At 38.8% G+C, this 25177-nt stretch overlaps 2 protein-coding genes across 3 annotated transcripts; one reads left to right on the top strand and one right to left on the bottom strand.

Moving 5' to 3' along the window:
• Positions 1–499: 499 nt before the first annotated feature.
• Positions 500–12737, bottom strand: itgb3bp (integrin subunit beta 3 binding protein). 2 transcript variants are annotated; one of them, XM_084354259.1, is made up of 9 exons: positions 12375–12737; positions 11211–11247; positions 10957–11029; positions 10089–10143; positions 8136–8214; positions 7764–7851; positions 7570–7626; positions 2780–2833; positions 500–2531 (listed from the first exon to the last, which is right to left on the bottom strand). In XM_084354259.1, exons 1-8 carry the CDS (start codon positions 12407–12409, stop codon positions 2781–2783), a joined length of 477 nt encoding a protein of 158 aa, XP_084210385.1. In that variant the 5' UTR covers positions 12410–12737; the 3' UTR covers positions 500–2531; position 2780. The 2 variants fall into 2 exon arrangements, with proteins under 2 accessions (XP_084210385.1, XP_084210386.1); XM_084354260.1 differs by lacking the exon at positions 12375–12737 and adding an exon at positions 11612–11829.
• efcab7 (EF-hand calcium binding domain 7) lies at positions 11939–23975 on the top strand. Its single transcript, XM_084354256.1, has 13 exons — positions 11939–12280; positions 12777–12988; positions 13211–13297; positions 13796–14027; positions 17029–17150; positions 19351–19492; positions 20254–20363; positions 21074–21237; positions 21411–21544; positions 21661–21809; positions 22019–22228; positions 23194–23301; positions 23468–23975. The coding sequence occupies exons 1-13, from the start codon at positions 12151–12153 to the stop codon at positions 23546–23548; spliced, it is 1881 nt and encodes a 626-aa protein (XP_084210382.1). The 5' UTR covers positions 11939–12150; the 3' UTR covers positions 23549–23975.
• The last annotated feature ends 1202 nt before the right edge of the window (positions 23976–25177 follow it).

Here is a 25177-nt window from a genome sequence, read left to right as displayed (position 1 = left end):
TGAGCAGCCTCATATAAACTGTCTACATTTACCAAGTAGTCCGCTAAATCACCCCCAACAGTCTGGCAGAGACAGAGCCAATAATTGGACAGAAATTATATCTTTCAAAAGCTTTTACTCAATATCATTAAATATTCATTACCAGCCCCAGATACTACAAGGGTCCTGCACAAAAGACCTGTTCATTTAAAACAAAGCCAGTGACAGGACAGGCCTTAAAAAGAGATGATGGAAGGTGACATATCTGAACATAATGCTATAAAGTTGAAATACCACAGAAAAAGGTACAAGCAATTTCTTTCTCCAATCTCTGAGCCAGTTAATGACGGGCATAAAAAAATCCATTACAACTATAAATGTTATCAGGTCAGTGAGGGTTGCCCGTGCATCTGAGGCTCCAGGCCGCTAGCCAATAATGGGCCATGGGGACAAATAGGAGCCCAAGATCTGAGTTAACTGTTACTACAATGGAACATGAACACAAGGGGCCAATTAGAGGTGGTGTGGAAGGCGCTGGTTTGCCCTTTTATTTCACATGTTTATATAAAGTCGTGTCAATTCATTTAGAAAGATGTGAGTCCCACTTCTGAATGTTAGTAAATTAGTAGAGTAATACAGGTACACAACTAATATAGCTGGAGTACAATATTAAAAGTCAACACATTCAAAACAGTCATTTTAGGTCTACTTCACTCAAATTAAATAATGTTAAAAAGATTGGTCAAATAACCAATGACAGAAAATGACATTTCCATGATAACTGGGCAAAAGCTGCAGAAAATTAATGAACAACCATTTTTATAACTTATTTATCATACTGTAAGGTGTTTATCAATGGTCCAAGCTTCTCAAATGTGACTTTTATCACTGTAATGATGTATCATCACTTTAGTATCTTGAAACCTGGACACTTACTATTCCATGACATCTTCTAGACTAAAAGAGTAATTGATTAAAAGTCCAGTGTGTAGGATTTAGTGGCATATAGCAGTGAGGTTGCAGATTGCAACCAACTGAATACCCCTCACCTCACCCTCCTCTACAGTAGTCACTAAAAACACCAAAGGCCCTCTTTAGAGCCACTTTTTGGTATGTCCGTTCTGGGCTACTGTAGAAATAAAATGGCAGATTCTGGATGAGGACTTGCTCCCTGTGTCGATCTAAAAGGCTCATTTTAAGGCAATGAAAACACACCGGTCCATATTTCCAGGTGATTATACACTAATGAAGCATTTTATACATTTTATATTCCATTTCTGCCCTAAATCTTAAACACTGGACCTTTAATTGAAAAAAAAAATCTAAAGACTAATTACTAAGGAAAATAAGCATTAGTTTGAATTAGGAAACTAAATTATATCAATTCGTAAAGACCTACAATAAACAATCTAAACAAAGTATTTGGCATTGCACACAGTTATAATAAAGTTACAAGATATAATACTGCCTTGTCTGGCTGTGTTTACACTGCTTTGTTGTAACCGATTTGCAATTTAAAACTCACATATAAATGTCACATTCAACAATATCAGGCTGCTTCTGGCGTTTAAAAAGAACGTTTAATAAAGTGAAATAGTTACGCACCAGACGGTGAGTCTTTTTCATTTTCAAGCCACAGTGAAAATAAGCCTCCTGTCACCGCCTAGTCTCTGACTAGTTATCGAGGATGCAAATCCCTAGTTTCTGTGGCTCTGAAGTTCAGACTAGTGGCAGGCACTGTTAAGTAGATACTGTACACTCAAAGCTAAACGTCTGTGCTAATGGGAGATAAAGAAAATGTCCCTGAGGGACCCCAGATCAGTTTTAGATCCCACAGTGAAAAGCGTTGGAATAGGTAAGAGATTATTTGATGCATCAAGGGTGGTAAGGGGGCCATTAAAGCACCATGGACCCTTCTATCAATCTCCAAAGGGACTTGTATCAAAACATTAGTTTTGTTTATGGGCGTGCAGGCTTTGTCCTTCACGTGGCCTCTAAGGGTGATAAAGTGAGAGTTACACGATCCACCTTAGGCAGAAATAGGAAATGTTGCTGTGAACACCAGCTGTTGCTTAGGTCGACTCGGGCAGTGAGAGGCCTCGGCCTTCCCAGGCACTGCCAAATAAAGAGACTACTGTGTTGTGTAAGACAGTTTGCCGCCCACCCCCCCACCTTTACTTTTCAAAGGTGTTAAACTACACAGGTGGGGAGGACTGCATAGTTTTAGCCATAAAGGGGATGAGGATTGCCATCTGAAAGAACATTATTTGCACAGCGTTGCAGCATTGTGGTTAATGTAGAATCAACATTTGTCAGCTGCCAGGCAGAGGCTCCTGCGGGTAGACAGAGTCTAACATGTCAGAGGATTCGCTCCCACCGTTTCAGACACTTCTCCTGCAAATGAGTGACGGCTTCCGAGACATCTCAGCCTCACAACTGACAGCGCAGATTCCACATTCATCTCCTGCCTTATCTCCGCGGGATCATACGCACAGGAGGTGAAGAGCAATTCCATTAGCTGTCAACAGCCGAGATGCCTCGCTAACAAAAACCTGGGGAATATGGGAGAGGAAAACATGATTGTAACCCCACTGGCACCCTGTGATATTACACACACCACAGTCACTGTCAAGATTGAATGTTCACAAAGAAGAGTTAACAGGAGGCATATTTTCCATAAACCAAAACTATCTGGCGATAAAGCAAGATGTACTGTATGGCAACGGATTTATGTCAGTCTTGTACTAGAATTGGTAATTTATGCACTTTATAAAATTAGAGTTAAAGCAGATTATTGTACCTTAGCCCATAATGGATTTCAGAAACTCGTAGGAGCTGCCCGTCTTCACATTTCCTAAAAGGAGAGAAGATGAAACCTTAATTCAAGCATGTCAATAAAAAAAGAAAAGCCTTCTATTCAATAATCTGGGTGATGCTCAAGACAACACAAATAGAGCTGGGACAGATCCGATCTGATCGTATCTGGTGCCGATACTGACGTAATTCACTTATTGGATATTGGACTGACGTCACTGATCCAAGTATTTCCAATTGCACTCTGAGATTCTCTCACTTCTGAATGCACATATAGAAATATACATATATACTAGTAGTTGATAATACATTGATGTGCACTTGATTTGTTTTTCAAAGCATTAAGGGAGTCTCCATTTGCTCTTCTACACCTGTTTGTATGTGAGCCTCATTTAACCTCACACATAATATCAAAAACAAAAATAGGATCAGGAGATATCCAAATTCAGGTATTGGACTCGGATTGGACCTAGAAAGAAAGTAGATCAGTGCAACTCTAAAAAAAACAAAAAAAAACGAAAACAAATGCTGAGGCAAAATAGTCTGAACAAATATGCACACGAAGGAAGAATGTAAATATAAAGTCAACTACAATCTTATGATAATGCTAATTAGTGTTTTCATGCAACCTTCAACTATATTTTCTTTTGAAAAACACCTATTTTCTTGCATGGTTAATATTTCAAAGAAACATGGAAGTATATTTTTTGCATCCTAAGATGAAATCCAGTGACATTCACTAAATCAGAAATCACGCCTGCAAAGATTGCATACTCTGCAACCCACGTTGTCGATCGAAGGCTTCACTTGGACCAAAACAGCCTAATATACAACTCCCCCCTTTAATTGCAACCGTGTTTTCAATCAGAAAGCATAAAACTCCCGGTGGGCAGGTGGCATCTCTCCTTGAGGTCTGCCTAGGATTGATGTGCCAGAGTCTGGGAGCAGCCTGGGCCGGCGGCCCACGACCTGCGACACAGCCCCATCACTTTTATGACATCTTAAGGAATCTTCTTTTTAATACAGCCCATTACTGCTGACATACAAATCTTCCCCAACGTGGCCCCATCTATGGCCTGATCAATTTTTACACTGCTGAGCCGTCCCCTTTCCCCTCATTTTGTCATCTCAAAATTCATATTATATAGGATTTTCTTATGGGAAAAACTGCAATAAAAATATGTTACCATCCTCAAGATGCGTACAAGTCAGTACTTGACTGTTGCTTAAAAGCTTCGGAGAAAATAAAATTTGTTTCTGTAGTAAGCAGAACTGTTTAAATGTTATTTATTTTTATGTTCCTAAGAAAATATATTGTGAAGCGCAGCATTGATTTAGAACATAACCATGTCTCGATACGGGTTGGAGGGGCTGAATTTATGAATCCTTTGCACAACTCCTTTAATTGAATTTTCCAAATCTCTCACCACACACAAATAATCAATACCTAGTGCTGAGGGAAACTTGCCTCAGAATTATTAGGGCCTTTCTTTTTCAATTTTGTAGTCATCAGCACATACAGACGCTGCGGGTATTTGTAATGCCGTGACTATACCCACAGGATTTATGCTCGCCCCAAGCCTGATTGCTCACCGAGAGCGACTTCTTTAGAATGCTTACTGAAACTTTTGTTAACCTTAAAGGACGGTCGTAAGCGCTTCTCAACACTGCACTCTCACTCTGAGAAAAGACGTAGTTTCAACTATGACAGGGTAAGGCGGACAAAGGAGATGACAAGGCAGGAAAAAAAGGGGGATATTGGTAGGGAAGAAGAAACAGGAGGACAAGTGGGATTGGAGGATTGGCTTGGAGATGCTGGAGTCCAGGCACCTAAGAGAGGGGAGAGCATGGGGTTCAGAGTCTGAACATGCAGAATGGGCTCGACCTGGTGTGTAATGGCTGCCATACAAGATCTGTTTTACCAAACTTCTAAGTGGAGACAATATACAAGACTCCAAAATCTTCGGTGTTTAAAGCTAGACCATCAAAAGAAAATTGGAATAACATTTTTTTCCCTTTTACAAATAAAAAGTTTAATGCGCAAGTATTAAAATGTACCCTGGCTAACTTTAATACACTCAAGTGTTTGCTGCTAGGGCCTCACTTGCACTTGTGTGACCAGTAGCTAATGTTAGCAAACTTGAGACAGATATTTCTGTGTACCTGTCAGTTTGCTGATTGTTACCTTTCTCTACTTGTGCTACTGTTACACTACATTTTACCATTTACAATTATCCATTATACTGTAATGAATAGTCTGTATATTTGCTACAGTCAAATATCACTATTGTCTGCACTTTTGCATCCCCAATCGATAGGGTTAAGGTTAATTTTGCCCTGTGGCCACTCGTGGTATTGCAGTTGAAAATGTTTCACATTGCTTAAAAAAAAGAAGAGATTTTTGATCCATGAAGTTTCATATATGTAAAACTTCTCTCATGCCGAGAAAAGCAATTTAAAACAGAGAAATGCTGCTACGCATATTCAACAGCCCGTGAAAACCAGGAAGAAAACCAAGAAGCTACAAAACTTTTTCTGCGTATGTGCCAGGCGAGCAATTCTCATTGGACTGAACAGGCACCATCTTTGGATTCATTTTCTTCTGCTTATGAATCTTGTTTTGCCACAGACTCCATATTTGAAAACTATGTTGAACTGTAAAAAATGGGGCTTAATCAGCATTCTATTAACTAAATTTGGCAAGGGCTTGAATGTAACAGACATCCGTTTAAATATAAAACTACTGCACCGCAGGTTTAATTTAATGGGAGTCAAACAGCTGCTGCACTTTTACAGCAGCAATACTAGTATGCATGCATTTGGATTTTGAATGTGGTCACTACATCTTTTTAAATACTGTGACCTGGATCGGTGTCAGTGTGGCTCAGGTGTATGGCTCAGGTAATGGCATCTCTGCCTGGTCACTAGAAATCATGTTGCAGCCACTAAAACATCCTGAGATGACCCAGTGTAGTTTTGTAAAGACTTCAGGTTGAAGAGTTGTGCTCATACACAAAATGCCTTTAGCCGCTCCACCATGTTCCTAAATTAGGTGAATGAACTAACGACCACTCACTTTAAGTTGGCTGTCCTCCATCAAAGATTTTCCTGTAAAGTGTAGTCAGGCTAGGACAATCCAATTTTAAAAAATGACTCTGGATCTATTGAGTGTGGAGTCTATGAGTGGAAAACAGTTAATTCCACTGATCTATAAATCAATCACCATTATACACCTCAAGAAAACATCTGATGTGGTGGAGAAATTAGTCAAATCCATATTCAGTATGTTTATTGTAGTGCTTCAGTGAAGTATATCAATATGCACTTAAAAATACAATCATACTTTTTAATGTAGATAAAATGTTAATAAACATGCTACATTTTGTTGGGTATGATAAACCCTTTTGTTTGATAACTTTCACACATAATACTGAACATAAATATGATTCCCACCGATGATGTCAAGATAAGAGAACAAGCAGTCCATACTGTCTATAATCCTATGTCCTCATAAAGCACTTAAAGAGTTTCTTTCACTCCCCCTCCTTTGTCGTCAGTGCTGGGATCCAAACCCTTAAGGCCTTAACAGTGAATCTAAACAAACATTTAACGCTGGAGCAGAATCATGCTCCAAGATACCATCGAGATCAGCTGTCTGGATTCCACAGTCCCTGCAGATATAGGCCAGAACTCTTCAGCAGCTTTGAATAACAGTTTGTTTACTTAAAATGTGTGTCTCAATGCACATAGAGGGCCAATTCTCTCCCACAGCTATCTGCCTTGACATTGTGAAGTCTGTTGTTGTAAGGAGGCTTATGCAAAACTGATAAATTTCACGGATCCACCATGTGATAAAAATGTGACATTCCTGTGGTGTGGATCCACAATGCATCGTGTATGTTCAGCTCCCTTACTGGAACTAATTAAAATAATTTCTAACAACCTTATCGGAAAACAAGCTCGCCTACTGACAATACCCCCTATTAATTTTACACAAGTCCCCATTGTATGATTGGATCACAAGAATTGCTCTGCTGCAGGCATTATATGTGCCTAAAGTAATCAAATTAATTCTTTCCCGAGGAAATCTACTGACTTGTTTGTGTAGCCATAACAAAATGTTGTTTTTCTCTAAAGGTCGCAGAGCACACTTTGTCTGAACAACTGAAACAAGCATCCACTGATGCTGTTAATGTTACATAGCAAAGAAGATGAAGGAGCAAATCGAAGTGAAGCAATGGCAGCCTCGTGACTACATACATTGTCTGCTCATCTTGAAATAAGCCATAACAATTGGGACAAATGTGTTTTCTTACAGCCCTTTAAAGACAACGAGATCACAATCGCAACTATTAAATTGGAGGATGTCATTGAAAAATTATGTGAACAAACACAGTCTTGATACAGGCCAAATGTTGAAACATCGGCCTCATATCCTGGACGTAACTTGAGGCGGTTGTCCATATAAAAATTCCCAAACATTCAAGTTGTTCAATTGACCAAAATGAATGCTCCCTTTTAGAAAATAGGTGTTGAATTACTGCACTTGTCTTCAAACATGTGTCAGCTTTTGACATCGGTCAGCACTCAGCTCTAGCTAGCAGCACGTAGCCGTAAAGCCTCTCAGTGATCAATGTGATAATATCCCAGTAATGTGAAGTAGGTGTGTTTGTCTTGATGGCATAAAAGCATAACAGCACATGAATGTTAAACAATAAAAGATTGTTTACTCTCACACTGTGTTAGGTTTATTGCATTTATTAGCAGATACATTACCTTGACTGAGATGCTTGAGGTCCTTATTTTCTTTCAAAGATAACTCTACTCTGGATGCTGAAAAACACAAACCATCACAATTGCTTTAAAACAGAACATAAATCGTAACTTGTTTTGTGTATTTTACATCCAGATTCAACCTCACTTTATCTGACTGACTATCACAGTCATAGCTGACTGTTTGTTGGACTTACTCAGCTCCCTGTGTCTCTTTAGCTCAGTCTTCAGGTCAGTAGAAGATCCAGTGAGGAGCCGTCCTTGTTCACTGCTGCCCTCTGCTGACTGATTAAAATACAGGATCAAGGAGATCAAAAGAAAACCACAAAAACCCAGTAACATGCAGGAACTGGTGAGAAAAATGAACAGATAGCTCACAGTATTAGAAATGAAAGAACAAAAGGAAAAAAAAAGAAAATCACAGCCCTAGTCGGAAAGGAAAAGCCATGTCAGAAGTGAATATTCAGTATGTAATAAAAACCATCATCTCTCAATCTCCAGATATGATGGAGCCAGACATATTTCCGCCTATTGTAGAGATTTAAGACCAAAGAAAAAGTCCTTCTCACAAAGATTTCCTCCAGCTCTTTCCTGGCCTTGATGAATGCATCCACTGATTGTTCCAGTTTAGATCGCAAGGGGTCCAATCTGCTCAAAGCAAGAGAGTGAGATAAGAACAGAACAATGACATGTTCAGAAGTCTTCATTTAATAATCATTTAAACAGTGTGTCTACAGGTATCGACCAGACACTTAAATTAATGCTTTTTATTGACTTTTTATTTTAATATATTTTTTAACAAAATTAAATTATTCGTTATTGCATTGCATTGCATTTAAGTATAGATGTAAGTAGTATACATGTACTGAATGTGGTTCTGTGCAGAGGTCAGGTTAATCTACATTTTGCATCCAGGTAAGTGCAAGTACAAAATAAAAAGACAGTATGAGACAGTGGTAGGTTTTATGATTTGCATCAGAGATGTAAACATTCTGGCATATGAGCTTGACTCATTTTGACAAAAAATGAACAGATGGATGGATCGCTGAAATAAGATCAAATGTTTGTGACAAATCACATTTTCAAGTTTAAGACTACTTTAATGACTTAAGAGTCTTACTGTTCATAAAATTGAATTTCAGACATTTTAAGGACCTGCAGACACCATGTTGAATAACTGATGTTATTGGCTGTAAATATTAATACCTAAAAGATGTCTCTTGGTTATTATATAGTGATCAGTAGCTGATGAACCAAACTGGACTATCTGAACTCATCATATCTGACTATAATTGACCTTTTTCTAAACAAAATATGTTTCTGAGCTTGTGCACTGCTTGTGGCAATAGGCTGGCACCATGCATGAAGCACACACACCCTCATTACATCATTACATTATTTTATGCTTTTTGTTTTTTATGTTGCCTCTTTTGCTCTTGTTTTTTTTATCCTATGGTTGCATCTTTGCGTATTTTTGTGGCTTACATGACTTTTGTATTTGCTTATAATGCATATTGAGGTAAGATTGCTTCTATAAGTCTTGAGGAGTTTTCTAAATCTCACCTGCACCATCTGCTTCTTTTCTTTTGTTGTTTTGACTCTGCTGCTTTGTTTTACTGTGTAAAATAAATAGATATAAAAGAGATAGAGGGTTGAAAGTAGGTAACTGGTGGAACCTGAAAGAGCCCAAAGAAAATATTTAAAACCTTATGGATAATAAGATACAGCCCAGTACAATGAAAAACTATTCTTGTTTATTATTCCTAAATAGTAACTGTCTATGATCTGAAAAATTGTCTATAGCTTAATGATTGATTATCTAATATCCCTGTTATTAACCTATTATTAATTTTATCTTATATGTATTAATTTGATTGTTAATCTTTTTGTTGTACTTTATTGTACTTTTTTTTATTAACTTTACTGCTTTGGAAGTGTGCCTGTTTTTAGTATGGCCATTTGGGGTTTTACAATGTTCCTCCAAATACTAGGCCTATTACATTTATTTTCACAATAAATTAAAACACTGCTCTACCCCAAATGACCCTAATATGACATAACCAAGTGAGTGTTATGAATGTACTGTAAACTGAGCTCATGTAACGTATTAGTGACAGCACTATAAAATTAAAAACTAATGCTTGTCTTGATGGATGGGCCAGACACCAAATGTCTGCCTTGACTAAGGAAATGGTTCTTGTGTTAAGTGACTCTTATACAACTATTTTTAGTGCTATGTAAATCACTGATAATTTGGCCAGTGATGGATCCCCGTCATTCCGTGTCTCCTGTCATTAAAGTCTGATATGTCATTATGACCATCAGGAAAGTGTGCCAATTGAAATATAGCAACTCATAAAAGGGAGTTCTCTGTAACCCTTTAACTCTCTGCTCTAGTTTGGCTCTTTTTGTATTGACAGTTAGCAGTGAATAAACTTAATTTACAGCCTAAAATATGAGTTATTAACAAAAATAATAGTCTAAAATATGGGAAAAGCAAAAGCTGTGACCAAAATACTCACTTTTCCAACTCTGTCTCTGGGACCTCTTGTTCATGTCTTGTGACTTTGGTCTTGCCTGTTGATTAAGAACCAAATCCTTAATAACACAACCTACAGAACACTGGTGTATATGCAAGTTACTGTGGCTTTCTGAACTGACAAGTTTTATTTACCACACAAGGATTACAATAATAACAGTATGACTGAACTTAAAAGTCATAATCTAAATAGTCCTAAAGAATTCAGTAAGGACCACAACCCCAGCTCAGTGATTTTAAAGTGGAGTTGCATCTTTTCCAAGGGTGGACAGAGAATGGAGCTTGTGGGTTGAGGTAATTTATCTGGTGGTACAATTGTGTAGCTATCTTAATATCAGAAGCTCATGAGAGGAAAACTACAGGCAATCAAATCTTTAAATTTGTCAATTACGCAGAAAAAGGTGAGTGAAAGCAACACCGTGCCTCATAGTCACACATTCTGTAGGTCAAGACTTCAGTCATTTGATGCCCAGATAACCTCTGACATTCTAGTCAATTGCCCCATTTCTGTAACATTTATCTACAGCTGACTTGCTAGGACTGGTCATCACAAGTTGTGAACAAAGCACATAAAACCGATTTCAGAGTTTGCGCATGTGTGCAAGACAAACAGGTGTTAATTACAACGGGTTGAAACATGACTGACTGGACTATGCGGACATTAGACACGAGACAATGACCAGTATGTCAGAGCCATTCTTGGAAGGACAATTTTACACCAGCATGCACATGGCCTAAATTCATTTGATCTGCTTCTATGTGTAGCTAATGCTTCATCGGTTTTAGGATAGCTTTTGTCGCAGACACTGATATGCCTGAGACGAGATCTGCCAAGATATTTGTCAGCAAACCTGCTTGGGAGCTGGCAGTCCCGGTCGAAGGTGCATGGTTTCTTGCAGGTACTGGTATTTTGGAAGCTGGGTGCTATTTAGGATAGAGAAAAGACACAATTTTATCCAAACACGCAATCATAAGAGGCAGCCTATTATATACTTTAAACTTTATACTTTAAAAACATTATTTTATACAGAAATGAGCTATGGGAGATCAGTAAATTAAAGACATTGTCAGGTACACCTGGTATAAGAAGCATTTATCTACTTACATTATGGGCATTGTCCAAGTGCAGAACTCTTCTCACACTGTTGAAATAAGACAACGAATTACTGGTTACTTGAATCTTCAGTATGCTTTAATGGTACGATAAATTACAGCAAAATACAGTACTTCTATGGGAAAATAGTAGTGACACCACGACAGTTGTTGGACATAAGGATGAGGCCACACAAAATCCCTATTACTTAACCACACTGTTAGCTAAAGTTGGACACAAACTAGCTAATATGGTATGTGTATTGTTAACTGTCATCTGTGATTATTATATGCTTTGCTGCTCGAATGGTGCATTACATTAAATATTTCTGAGTTAAAGTCTTGTTAGTTACCATACGGTTGAATTTAGTAATCAATGCGACAAAACAAAACGATAAAGTGAACAATACTCACGGCATTTTTAAGCTGTTTTAGCAGAAGTTTGTCCCAAATTTATGAAACTGCCGCCTTTGCTACACTCACAACAGTTCGTCTAAAACATAGGCTGGCCTTTACAAAGTTCCGCATGTCCCCTTTTGCTAAAACGACTCTAACCACGCAACAAACAGTCTGAATAAAAAAATAAATCCTTATTTATATTTTAAACATTAACATTATCTATATTACACAGAGATGCCATACAGCATCACATTAGTTTTTAAGCAACGGGAAAGGTTAACGTTTGTTTCTTCCGTGTCGTTTTAGGTGAACACCGATGGGTTTTTGTTTACCTAGCAACAGACAGCAGATAGCAACGGTGTTTCAGTGTCATTGCAAACGCGAATTTTATCGAATAAAATGCACCTTTGCATGCGTTCGGGTGATTGTAAAGTGTCACGAAAAAGTACAAATAACATAATTTAGTCTGAGTTAGCTGCCGTATTGGCCGTCGTCTGATTTCCTAGCTGGAGAGTGCTAGCTAACGGTAACCAGGTCGATATCTTCTTCCAAAGATGTCTTTTCAAGAGTCACCCCGTCCTTCTGATGAAGAGGAGGCTTTCTACATGCGCTGCAGAGCCGCATACTTAGCTGTGTTCAGATCTAGTTTGACGAATATCGCTTCGAAACAGCAGTTATGTCGTGGTAAGCTAATGTCAAACTATTAACTAAGCCAAACAGTTTGCTCACTAGAGAATTTTTTGTGCCATTTCCCTTCAAACTCTTAAACCCCTATTACCTGCTCGTGGTTATTAGGAACACGATGCTGTGCATCTACAGTATACAGTACATGGATCAGTCCGTGGAAACATGTAGTGGTGATTGCAGAGTTCCCAAAAATATAAAATGTGATAAAGTGATGCACAAGACATTTAGAGCATTTCTATTTTACAGAATAACAGAACAGAATGGAAAATTGCCTCTTTACCTCTGAAGCTACTTAAGGGAAATACAAGAGGGGAAGTGTATGTTGACTTTTGTTGTAATCAGTGGTACAGATGTTACATTTTGCAAAAACACAATATATTACATGTTTCAAAAATGTACCTGACATTTAAAAGGTATGTCAGAAAAGCCATTAGAAGTCCTGCCACATTTGCTGTCATCAGCTGTTGCTACTTGTATGTTCTTTCCTATTTAGCTCTCCAGCAGGCTGGTAGGAATCCGTCCCATGCAACTCTCAGTAAATACTGGACCTCGACAACATCCAAACTGAACTTTGACGACTTCTGTGAGATTCTCAAGTGTGAGAAGAAGACTGAGGAGACCGAGCTGCTGAGAAGCTTCAAAAAGATGGATGTGAACGGAGATGGCTACATCTCACACAGTGAACTGGAGGAGGCCCTCACCACTGTGAGTTGCCTAAAAGATTTTGTTTTCTTATTGTTTTAGGTTCATGTTTAGGTTTAGTTTTGAGGGAACTGTGTGATGCACTGTATTCAGACAACTGAATTACTGTACCTCAACAACTGTTGTATTTGAGATGTAGACTGCCTAAATGTAAAATGATTAAAAATCACAGATTGGCTGTTGTTCAGGTGTTTTTCTCATTAGAAAATATGTTGAATCTTCCAGAGAGGCGAGAAAATGACCACTGAAGAGGTGAATGCTATTTTCTCATTACTTGACGTCAACAAAGATGGGAAACTGGACTATGCAGAAGTAAGTTAAGACAAGTATGAAGTGACTTCTATTCTTTCTTACTGACCCTGTTACCACTTAGCTGTATAGAAAACATGTGTAAGTGTATTTTAGATACATATTTCCCATCTTTAAGTGTCAGCTATTTAAACTAGCGAAGCCTCAGAACTAAGGCTTCTATCCCAAACAGTCAGGGGAAAAACTTTTAGAAAAAGTCAAATTATACCAAAAATGGTCAATGGGATTGAGTGCTACCCTTCCATCTGTATTGTTCTGAACCAGTTCAAATGCACCACAGTTAAGGATAAAATACCTTTTCTTGTGGATCATTTGTACAAAACGTTTATCTTTAAAGTTGAATAAAGTTCACATAAAAATGCAGAGAGTCAGTGATGCGAATAGCAGAGAAAAGTCCTTATTTCTTGTCATATCCTTACCTCCATCCAAGACATAAGCATTTCTGACCCTAGAACATCCTCATGTATCAGCGTCTTACTACTGGTTTCCTGTTGCTGTCAGTTCTGCAGATTGCTTGTGTCTACAGTGGAGCAGTGTCAAATGGCTCTTTTGGAGAGGCTTGAGGCTAATGCCAAGCTGAAGAGACAGAACTTTGGCAGTCAGTCATACAGCCCTCCGAAGAGCTCCGTGTCATCAGCAGCAGCAGCAGCAGCAGCAGCATCACAGGCGGCAGCGACTCTGCCTCAGCCTCCAGAAACACCAAGGACAGACTCAGATACGACACTCAAGAAAGGTAAAACATGTGACATGCAAGAAGAATCTAACATACAACTGAGCCAATTTAACAGTCAAGTATATAAAGCATGTTTTGTTTTCTCGTTATACATATTTATTGAAAGTTTAAAACACAAATAGCAATTCCACAAGGGAAAATGTGGATTTTTTTTCTCCCTCGTTTCCTACCATCGGAAAGACTTTCACATAAAAACTAAAATTGAAACATATTCATATCTAACCTCTTACCATATTTTATGGAGTCTGATTTAAACATCGACGCCTGAAATATGAATTAACAAACATTAAAAAAAAAAAACAAGGGGGGGGGGGACAAGATACTGATATTGAGAAAAATCTAAGAATTTTGCTTGAAAATGCTCATTTCGTCCTGGTGTACGTCTCCTAAACATAATGTCAGTTTGTGAAACACCATCTCCAGCTCCAAAGTAGCAGCCAATGGAAACTGCACACCAAGTATACTTCTGATTCCAATTTATAGTTGCACACCAGTACACACTGCTTGCCCCTATACGCCTCACCGATTAGTTTTGATGAATAAATAATAGCTCTGTTATTGATCGATTTTTCACTCCCCCTGTGACAAATCGCCTCATTAAGACAGGCCATACATCATAATAGCCGCACAATTAGGGCAGCGTGTTTGGAGGGAGGAGACTGTAAAGTGTTGTGATTTGGGTAATCATTTCTGCCATTAAGAGATTGACAAAAGCTCCATCTGCTCTGATGAAAAACGCTGCCTTTCAACTATGGCTGCTGAGTTAGAGCTCTTGCCAGAACTATGTTTTCACAGCTTAAACAAACAAGGACTGGCATCAAGTCGAGCTTCACCCATCTGCAACCACGGATAATGAACCACAGAGTTTTTTCTGTAGAAGACAGCACCTTCACCTAGTTAAAGGTGGATGTAAAAAAAAAAATCCACTTCTTCGCACTTTAAAACCAGCATTTTGAGGAAAGAGAAGAACAGAGATTCTGGATGAGCGAGCCAGGGACAGGCCCACAGTGGGAAGATAGATGGGGTTGATTTAAGTGGTCAGTCCATGTTCATGTTATTGATTTGGAGGATTCCACCACTTCTCACTGGGGAGCTGATGAGGGATTAGACGGTGGTCGAGAGGAGGGCCCGCTCGACCACCACTGCAAAAACAAATGAGCTCCCACATAGTTGTCTGGATTATCACATTATTGTGCCTCTCCCACGTATTGATTTATACCCGCTACATTTTAACAAGACTCTGGCACGAGATGAGATGTGAGCGCATGTGTTGAATGGGTTATTGTTGGAGCTCAAAAACAGTTTTGACTGCTCATTTGGTCCCACATTTGTCAGTATAAACTACTACTACCCTGAGAAATATGTTAGAACTGTATGGGACATGGGCAATTTTTGCTAATTATTTTACAAATAATTGATGAGATACTGATTTATTATGCATCAGGTGTTTTGTTACTTACATGTTTTGGCAAACAGTTAGGTCAATTGATGAACTGTCACGGTGTCACTCTGATAATTGGTCTATTTCAACTCTTGCAGTTTCTTCCGGCACTTGTGCTGGAGCAACGCTTGCTATAAATTCACATTCAGTATAAACTCACATTGAAGCTTTTGTTAGGCCACGTTTCAGTGCATCTTTGTCCACTTTCACACAACAGCTACCACTTAGTCGTCTAGATTAAAATACCGCCATCAATACAAAATAGATCCATGACACATACCTTGACAGTGGGTCTATTTATTTCTCTGCTACGGTAATTTGCTTGTAAGCCATCACATTACTTCACAGCTTGATTTCCCAGACTTGGAAACAATCAGAGCGCTCATTAGTGAATTGATATTTTCAGGCTTCAATTAGTGTTCAAGAGGAAAAAAAGTTGCGCAAGATAATGGATTTGAGAGGGCGCTGTTATGCCATTTGTGATTTAAAAGGCCTCCGTAATTAATTAAAAGCGAGTTTAACTTGAGATCACACTTTTTCAGAACCCACATGCACAGTAGCTGTCTTCAGTGGAACTCTGGAATGGACTTACTGAGAAGACAGATTGCAGTGTCAATTATGTTGTGCACCTCATCTCTCTTTTGAAAGTGTGTTTGCTGTTTGGAGAGGGGAGGGCTGTACTTAATCTGTCAGTCCGTCGATTGAGCTTTCTGTTCTGTTGCAGCAATGTTATGACTCGATGGTAACACTTTATATCAAGGTACACATACTAACCATCAACTAGTTGCGTATAAGCAGGCATGTTAGTAGCATTTTTGCTCTTTATTAGTCACTATAAAGCACTTATTAATGCCTTGTTCTGCATTACCATGTTCTTCAACTGCTGGGCCATTCAAAGACTTTTCCCTCAATAACCTCCTAAATACTGCTTAATGATAGTAAGCAAGTTGTTGTACATGAATAATGATCATGAATAAATGAACATTTTGTTATTATCTACTCACCCCTACGCTGATGGAAAGTCAGGTGAAGATTTGTCTACATTTTTGGAGCTTCACAGTAAAACAACATTGCATCATTCTCCTAAACAACTGAAATAGATGGAAGTCTGTTTAAAGATACAAAGAAACAACCAAAAATGAAATGGCTCCATACAGCTATCCAGCACAAACAAAGTCTCTGGAAGCCCAAAATTGATTTAAAAAGAGTACAGAGAACAGTATTTACACCCTCAAGCTTGTGCACCCACTTCAGACGGGGTGCCCGCTATCACTTTTAGCTTCACGGAATACAGTGAAGATGTCAGCTTTAAAAAGGTTAGTAGTTGTAAAATATGGTAATGCAGAATTAGGCATTTATAATTGCTAATAATACTAATAAGTAGCCAGTAAGTTACTAATATGCCTGCTGATAGGCAGCTAGTTAATGGGCAATATGTGTACCCTAATATAAAGAGATGCCAACTTTATTAATTTACTAAAAATCTTTATGTATTGTTTTTGCATTGTGTGGTTCTTTTTTATCAGCAGAGTTTTTACGTTTTTCTCTGATTTGTCTCAGACAGCCGATCATCCTCTCGTCCTTCTTCGGCTCGCAGCAGACGGTCGTCCCTGTCCAACCCAATCACTATGACGTCCAGCAGCACCAAGGCCAGCAAAGTACAAGAGCCCTCAGGCTTACAGGTAACCATCTCTTTAGTGATAATGACCTTTTCGCCGTTGTCGATTAGCCTGTCAATTATTTCTCCAATAAATTGATTGAGCATTTAGTTTGTAAATGTCAAAACCAAATATTACTTTTTTCAATCAACACTCCAAAAATCAAAGATATCCAATTTACAATTTGAGTAAACAACTTAACAAGCAATTGTTCAAAAAATTGTTTGGGATGATTAAATGATTGATACAATTTTTAAGCTCTTAATTTAAAATAGTCATAACTCATCCATTGAATTTACAATTTATGCTTATCATCATATAACCAACATGCTTAGTTATGATTCTGAAAGATCACCATCTCTGACTGGAAAATGTCACTGTGGGGGCTCGAGTGAACGGCTCCATGATAGCCAGGACCTTTCAGCCCCACTGCTCTCCCGCTGTCGCTGTTGCCCAGTGTTTTTGATGGGCGAATTTAGCCCAGGGTGGATAGATATACACTGTATTGATCCTGCGCTCTTTGTTTTCACTCTTTTTGGCTTAACCTTGGCTGGTTTGCTTTACAGCAAGAAAAATAAATAAATAAAAATAACAGCCCCCTGCTTCATCTCTCAGGTCCGAGCAGTGTGTTGAGATTGGAAAGGGCCAGACATCATGGAGGTGAAAGAATGTGTGTCCAGAGATTACCTCTGAGGGAAGTTCTGCTCGCTTTATTGGCTGCTATATAGCCACAGGCTGATAATTGGGAGGTGGTGGAGGGTAGGCTGTGTTTTTGTAGAGGGGTGTATGTGTGTGTGTGTGTGTGCGTGTGTGTGTGTGTTTCTTGTGGGAAGCAAATGTGTCATCATGAATACAGACATAACCAATGAGGAATATTCTTTATTCTCAGGATTGTTTTTTATTTGTTGATAGTAATTATAAGAATCATAAAATAAGGTAAATGGTTCAAATGTGTGTGTTTGTGTGTGTGTGTGTGTGTGATTGTGTTTGTGGCTGGTTTGGTGTCCTGCGACTCTCTCCGCGCAGCAGTAAATCAGCCCTGTGGCCGGAGCAGGTGACAGCGCCTGTATTAGTCTGCAGGCTGACCCTCTCTCTATGGGGGCATTAATTCTGATGTCTTTAAGCAGTGGATGGGTGCCCATGGCCATTTCCCTCATTTAATATTGTCTGGACAAACCACTGAAGTGTTATGGTTTGATCTTTTATGCCTCTCACAGCCCAAGATAAATACTTTGAGAAAATGGCTTTTCTCTACAGGAGTGACATGCTCCGTCTTTATGGGACTTTCTTTGTTTAACTTGGTGATTTATTTGTCCACTAAAAGGATATATAGCCTATTCCAGACCCGCCTGGCCCTTCAGTGTCCTCTTACTGTGTGTCCACACCAACTGTGTTTTCATTTAATGTGTCTCCAATGAGTGGAAGGAAAACTTCCTTGTTTTGATGTTCCTGTTCAATTTCAAATTATTACCTCATTTCGGTTGTGCTGCCAGAAAAAGGAACAACAGGATTTCAAAATGAGAGAAATATTAGGATTCATAAATACTGCCCAAGTAGCCTCTTGATAGTTTTGAATGACCGCTGGCCCAAGATTGAAAAGGCTGTATTTATCAAACTTAAATGGACTCCAATTTGCCGTATCAGGTCCAGGAGGGAGATTTGCTTCGCCTTCAGCAGAAACACAGTGTAACACTTCTGCCCTCCTCTGGATCGACATGAGTATAACAAGTGTTTACATGCTGCTGAGCTGACATAAACTGCGTAATAATGAATATGCCCCCCGAAGGTTGGAGTGGTAATTATCACAACGGCAGTTTCTGTTAATCAAGTGAGCAACGTCGCTGTTAGGATTGACTGCTTAATTCACTTTTTCATGCCAAAATATTCTTCCCCTGTCACAAGATCAATCCCCCTTTTAATAGGAACTGCAAATTAGTTTTGGTTTCTGTTGAATGAATTAATACATTTTGTTGTCAAGCAGCAAAATAGTTTGTTGGAGTTGTGTCTGGATCTATGGAGACCACACATAATAAATATATTGTGATACAGATAACATAATAGATTGAATACGATGCTTCAAAGGGCTTAAAAATAGAAAACCCTGGGGCTTGGTCTGCTAAGGCTTTGGAATCATTATTTATCATTCAGCTTTATTTGTCACACTGTTAAGTTTATATGAATGTGGTGGGACTGCTGTTAAGCAGAATGTAATGCATTGTTCCAGGAGTGGCATCACAGTGATGTGAAGGGCTGTTTCTTCTTGGAGGAAGACGGGAGTATCAGCTCCCTGCAGTACCAGCTCCATATCCCCCAGACGACCAACGTATACCTGACCATCCAACCACTCAGCCTCAGCCACAGACCAGGTACTGGTGCTGTATTATGTTATATATAAACAAAAATGGTTACAAGGTGATAGCTATATTGGCCACAGGGGTGTTATTATAGGCTAGGAACAGGACAGCACCTTCTAAAGGATTCTTGACTTAGACTTAGGTCCCTCAGGGTTCATTTAATTTCTTGCTAGCCTGTTTTCTGCACCCCGTCTTCACCACTGTTTTTAATGGAATACCGTAAAGCTGAAGTTGTAAAAGGTGTTTTTTGTGACATTGTAACATAAAAAAAAAACAAGTAATTTTCAGATTGTGAATCACAAACAAAAAGACCACACTGGAAACTGACTTCCTACTGTATATTTGCCTCTGCACTGTATTTTACATTGTGTGGCACCAGGTCAGATTTAATAGGAAATGTCTTAGATTGTGTCCCAGCTCAGTGTATGCTTATTTATGAAGAGGGTACAGTTCACTTCATAAAATTTGAGCAGGCAATAACAGATAGTGGATTGATGTTGGTCGTGAAAGATCCTTCCTATATGTGTGTGTTTTAGTAGAGACAAAGATAAAAGTTCAAAACATCTCCTAAAGTTTTTTTGGTTTCAGAGAAGACAGCATAAATCTGCATTTCTTAAAGTTAAATTTGATTCTTTATATTTTACGTTATATCAAAGGTTTTTGTATTGGTTTGTTTTGTATTTAATATGTAGTTTTGTTTTCTTTCTTTCAACAAAGTGTGTATCAATCTATTCAAAAGCCTGTCATCTTGTGTCATCTCTGTTATTTTTCAGACAAGCCGTCCTCATGGATGACCGTGGACACGACTGTTTTTGTGACATCAGCTGGCGAAACCAAAGAAGACTCAACATTTGTGTGTTTCACTGAGTCAAAAGACAAGGAAGTAAGTTTGTGTGTGTTGAGGGATGTACATGTACTAAAACACTTGTATTCAGTTTTAATCAGTGCCAAAAATCCTTTTTGTGTCAAATATTTACCCTTTAATGCTGGATGTTTTTATTTGGAGAAGTATTCAGATCATTTACTTAAGTCAAAGTAGCAATACCACAAAGGCCTGCATTCAAAGCCTTACTTAGGTAAAAGTATGAAAGTATTATCAGCTAAATTTACTCAAAATATCAGAAAGTAAAAGCTGCTGCTGTAGAATTTCAAGGTTCATTTTAATTTTTTTAATATACTGCAGGGTAGTTTAATCTACTGCAGTGCATCATGGTTTATAAGATGATCATATGTTTGTAGCCTTGCTGTCCTGTGAGAACTATGCATCTCTAAAAAACATGTCTTCAGCTTTGTGACAATGCATTTCCAGCTAATCCAAGAGGATTTTTTAATAATTTATTTATCTTAAGAAGAGAAAGAAAAAAAAATCAATTTCCATTAATCTGTAAAGTAACTAGTCACTAAAGCTACCAGACAAATGCAGTGAAGTAAAAAGTACAACATGTCCCTCTGAAACGTAGTGGAATAGAAGTATAAAGTGTGAAGAATCACTTTACTCAAGTACCACCACTTAACAATGCTAAAAGATGTTTAAACTTGATTTGACTACATTCCAGTGTATTTAACGTGCTTTGTTACCCTGTGTTCCGACAGAAGTATGTCTGGAAAGGAGAATTGAATGCTGGGACTTATTACCTGCTTCCCTTCACTAGTGGCTGCAAAATAAAGAAGCGAAGCAAAAAGAGTCTTTCTAATAAACCTGTAGAGCTCGTCTACAGGACGGACACTGGAGAGCTCGACCTCACCAGAGAGCTCAGGTGAGTGTGAGTGTGTGCATGTGTATATGTATTTGTATGTATCTGTGATTTGAAACACATTTGTGAGGAACCTCTGGTTCATCCAGGTTCCACAGCTGTTGAATGAATGAATGGATGGATGATTTGGACAGTCCTGCATGACATTTCTCTGTGCTGCTCCCTCTGTGCCACAGGGAGGTGCTGTCTGACATCTTTGAGGTGATAGACATGGATGGAAGTGGTTTGCTCAGTCTGGAGGAGTACAATTTCTTTGAGCTGAGGACCAGTGGAGAGAAATGTGACAAGGACGCCTGGGCTGTCTGCAAAGGTAATCATTCTCATTATTGCCCTGCACTCTCAAATTTTAGGTAAAATTATGATGAAATAAAATGTAAGACGGAAGCTCAGCTGTGGCTTTCATTATTTGTTTTGTTGGGCGTGCAGAGAACTTTGATATGAGAAAGAACCAGCTGACACGGCAGGGCTTCATGGAGCTGAACCTGATGGAGGCCACAGAGAAAGATGGAGACCCTGCTGACCTGTGGGTCACCCTGGAAGCCATGGGCTACAACCGAATGCTGGAGCTAGTAGATGTAAGTCTACACATGTGCTCTCACTTAAAACGTATATTACAGCCAAGCCATTGAATTGTCTATTTCTGTTTCATACACTTGATTTCAATGACCAAAGCCTTACTCTACAAAAGCACTGGGCAATACACACAAATACTGAGGGAAACACATAGAGGCTGCTGATTGTGAGAACTAATTGAATGGACTCCTTTACCCCCGCACTCTGTCAGGCTTGTCCGTTCCAGATAGATGTCCACTGTGAAGGCGCTCAGCCATCCATCCAGCCAGTCAGTCTGGATTCAGGCCCCAAGCTTCTGAACCAGGCCCTCCAGAAGTCCATCACAACCAGGACAGGGGCCAAAGCACTGAGGGGACATGACAACATCTTCGTCTACACCTATAGAGGAGAACACAGGATCTCCTCCCTCATAGCCAACAAGGTAGATGACAAACTTTGTGTAGACGTGATTATCTAACTGTGCAGGTAGAGCTTCATTCTGAAAATTAAGGTCATACAGTGTCATGAATGTGAAGCAACGTTTTATTACTTAGAGGCAAGTGAATGTTGCTGGTTCAATGTGATTGTCAAGTTGCCATGCATCATAATAACCACTGGGGGGATGATAGTCTAACTTTGAAATGAGTGGAGACTGTAAGTTATAATCTATTTTATCATTTCATGAGGTGCTTTACATAAAAGAAAATGAAAGGAATGAAAGAATAACTCATTATTTCCCAAATTTTACACAGCATTACTCAAAGCACAGAACATCAGGCTGTTTTATAAGTCTATTTTTAGTATCTAGTAATGAAAACACTGTCCAGGGTTTGTATTAGACACCCTGTCTGAAGTGTATGGTTGCAGAGACCAGTCACCCTGTTTGTAATTGATATGCAGCCATCGTATTGATTCTCATAGCAACAGGAGCTACACAGAATGAATGATCTGCTGATAACAAAGAGACTACTGAACACGAGAAACTGTTACCTTTGTCTTCAATTGACTTAGTCTCCATTAGGGTGTTGATTTGTCATTTTGTTTTATATTGACTGATTTCCTTACAATTCAACTACAAAGACAGTAGCAGCTTGTGGATTCATAAGCAGGAAGTAGTTAACACATCCAGCACCCACATAACCTCCAGTTGTGTCCAAACATAGCAACACTTTGGTGCATGATGACTAGATAATGTTATCTGTTTTTTTCTTTCTAGTTTTATGTTAATAAAGCACATTAATTACACTCTTATGAGCAAAAATAAAATAGGCCATCATTTTATACTACAGAGTCCTAATAATGTATCTGCACTGTTTGTCTGTTTGTGTATCTGATACTCGAGCATATTTTGTGATTTCACGTTAAGAAAGCTAATTAGTGAAGTGACCAATGACCACTGTGTTGCAGACAAACCAAAAAGTGACTGTCCATGTGAACAATGAGCAGAGCAGGAACTGCTGCAGCAGCAGAGGAATGAGTGTGTTTGCTGTCGAGGTGCCGGCAAGGACGAAGATGGTATGAAAAGAAAACTATGACTTTAAAGATGATCCATTCTACTAAATTCAAATGTACAATTTAATCGTTAATTCTGAAAAATAAAATGCTTTTATTATAATTGATATGATGGCACAATGGAACGAAATGACTATACTAATACTAAGATGTGTGTCCTGTCTTCTAGGTGTGCCAACACGTCCTGCCCATCAATGACAGACAGGACTGGACCTACAACTGTGTGGAGACGATACTACCCTGCACTTAAAGCTGTGCTCCCATCTAGAATTCAAAGCCCGCCTTGGCTAGTGATACAGAAAAGTGATGGACAAAGTTTACCAATGGTTTCATATAGGATACATAATGAATAGAAATGATCCTATATACTGTTACTGCTTGAATAAAAGGGGACAATGTCTAATCATTTTAACTTTTAGAAGCCATTTTTTAAAGACTACCTGTGTGTTTTGTAAAGCCTTATACATCAGACCATACATCTAACATTTGACTGTTTTATCACTTCCTTCGTGTAGATGTAAATATGATTTAAATAAATATTTTCTATCGCATAATTTTTTTTCAGCTGATCTGTCTGTGGTTCACACCTTTGAATGCAAAGCTTCATTGTGCCCCACATCAACATCATGTTTTCAGAGGAAATGCATAAAATAAAGACAGTTGTTTTAAGCTCCTGACATGTAGTTAGGGCTTCCTTCACATTGAAAAACATATTTAAATGCTGTTGAAACAGTGGTTATGTTCATTCTAAATCAAATGTAGTCTTCCTTTAGCCAAGACAACTTTTGACCTGTGCTTACTGGGTACGCCTTTTACATATAAATAAAGGACTGTACCTTAGTTCTTGCACTCAGTTTGTATCAGCCTGAATGAAATCTATGTCACTGTGCAGATATTGGTCACCACTCTCCATAATGTTAATACAGTATGCTGCTGTGGGGATTTTGGATTGGCAATGAAATGCATTCCTTTGCATAGCGCTCAGGTCTAAACTTTATTTGCCCTTGGCCTTTCCAGTTGAGAGCGGTCTTGACCTCCTATTTTTATCTCTCAGACCATTATTTGCCCTTTGACTTTCACTGCTGAAACAGTAGAGCCAGCTCACTAAATGTCACATGACATGTGAGATGTATTTAATGTCTGGAGCCCCTGTCTGCTCCTCCTCTCCCAACACAGAAGTTTAGTAACACTTGACTGCTCGGGGTAGTGGGGCTTCAGTGGCAGTCAGCCGAATTAAATATCTACTTTCTGAGACTGTCATTCTGCAAAGATTTAGTGTTGTTTCTTTTTCATGCTGTGTTATTTTGTATGATTCCAGTCACAATGTTTTCCTTTAAAAGTTACAAAATTAAAATGCAGTAAAGAGGTTTCCAAATCAATTATGGGTGGCAGAAAAATGGGGATAGGGAATAAATCGCATGTCACTAAGATGTAGGTTTATGTGTTAATGTGATGCTTCAAACTGACAGAACTGAGAGTAAGTTGACTCTGCTCTTGGTTGGTATGTGCATGGCATTGGTCAATGCAACTACATGCAAATACATGCAGTGACATATCCTTGACACCCCTCGCTGGCAGGTCTGACGTTAAACTTTGTTCTGCTTATGGTGATCAAACACAGTGATGCAACAGACAAACAGCCGTGGCCTGAAACAGAATATTTCGCAACATTTCCTCTGAGAAAGCCACTCTCTCACTCTAATAGAGCTCTGTGTTGCATTATCTTTCTGTCTGATCATTTTGAATGGGAAACTTTGTGATTTATTTGCAGATAGATCTTCTAGCTGGTGTAAAGTTTTGAACAACTAGCCCTGCAGTCATTGATCCCTCTATCTATTTGGGACCTTTGGTACCTCGAGGTTACAAACATCTGCTCCAG

This window comes from Pagrus pagrus (assembly GCF_965226575.1).
Source record: "Pagrus pagrus genome assembly, chromosome: 6".
Classification (NCBI taxonomy): domain Eukaryota; kingdom Metazoa; phylum Chordata; class Actinopteri; order Spariformes; family Sparidae; genus Pagrus; species Pagrus pagrus.
The sequence above is the reverse complement of the archived record's forward strand: the minus strand, read 5'-3'. Positions and strand labels throughout refer to the sequence as shown.

Coding starts and splice junctions, on each gene's coding strand:
- efcab7 (XM_084354256.1), top strand. CDS start 12,151: ATGTCTTTTCAAGAGTCACCCCGTCCTTCTGATGAAGAGGAGGCTTTC. Junction 19,493..20,253: donor CAGCCTCAGCCACAGACCAG/GTACTGGTGCTG, acceptor GTTATTTTTCAG/ACAAGCCGTCCTCATGGATG. Junction 21,810..22,018: donor GAATGCTGGAGCTAGTAGAT/GTAAGTCTACAC, acceptor GCACTCTGTCAG/GCTTGTCCGTTCCAGATAGA.
- itgb3bp (XM_084354259.1), bottom strand. CDS start 12,409: ATGCACAGCATCGTGTTCCTAATAACCACGAGCAG. Junction 8,215..10,088: donor CCAGAGACAGAGTTGGAAAA/GTGAGTATTTTG, acceptor TGCTTTGAGCAG/ATTGGACCCCTTGCGATCTA. Junction 2,834..7,569: donor CCTCAAGCATCTCAGTCAAG/GTAATGTATCTG, acceptor CTCTCCTTTTAG/GAAATGTGAAGACGGGCAGC.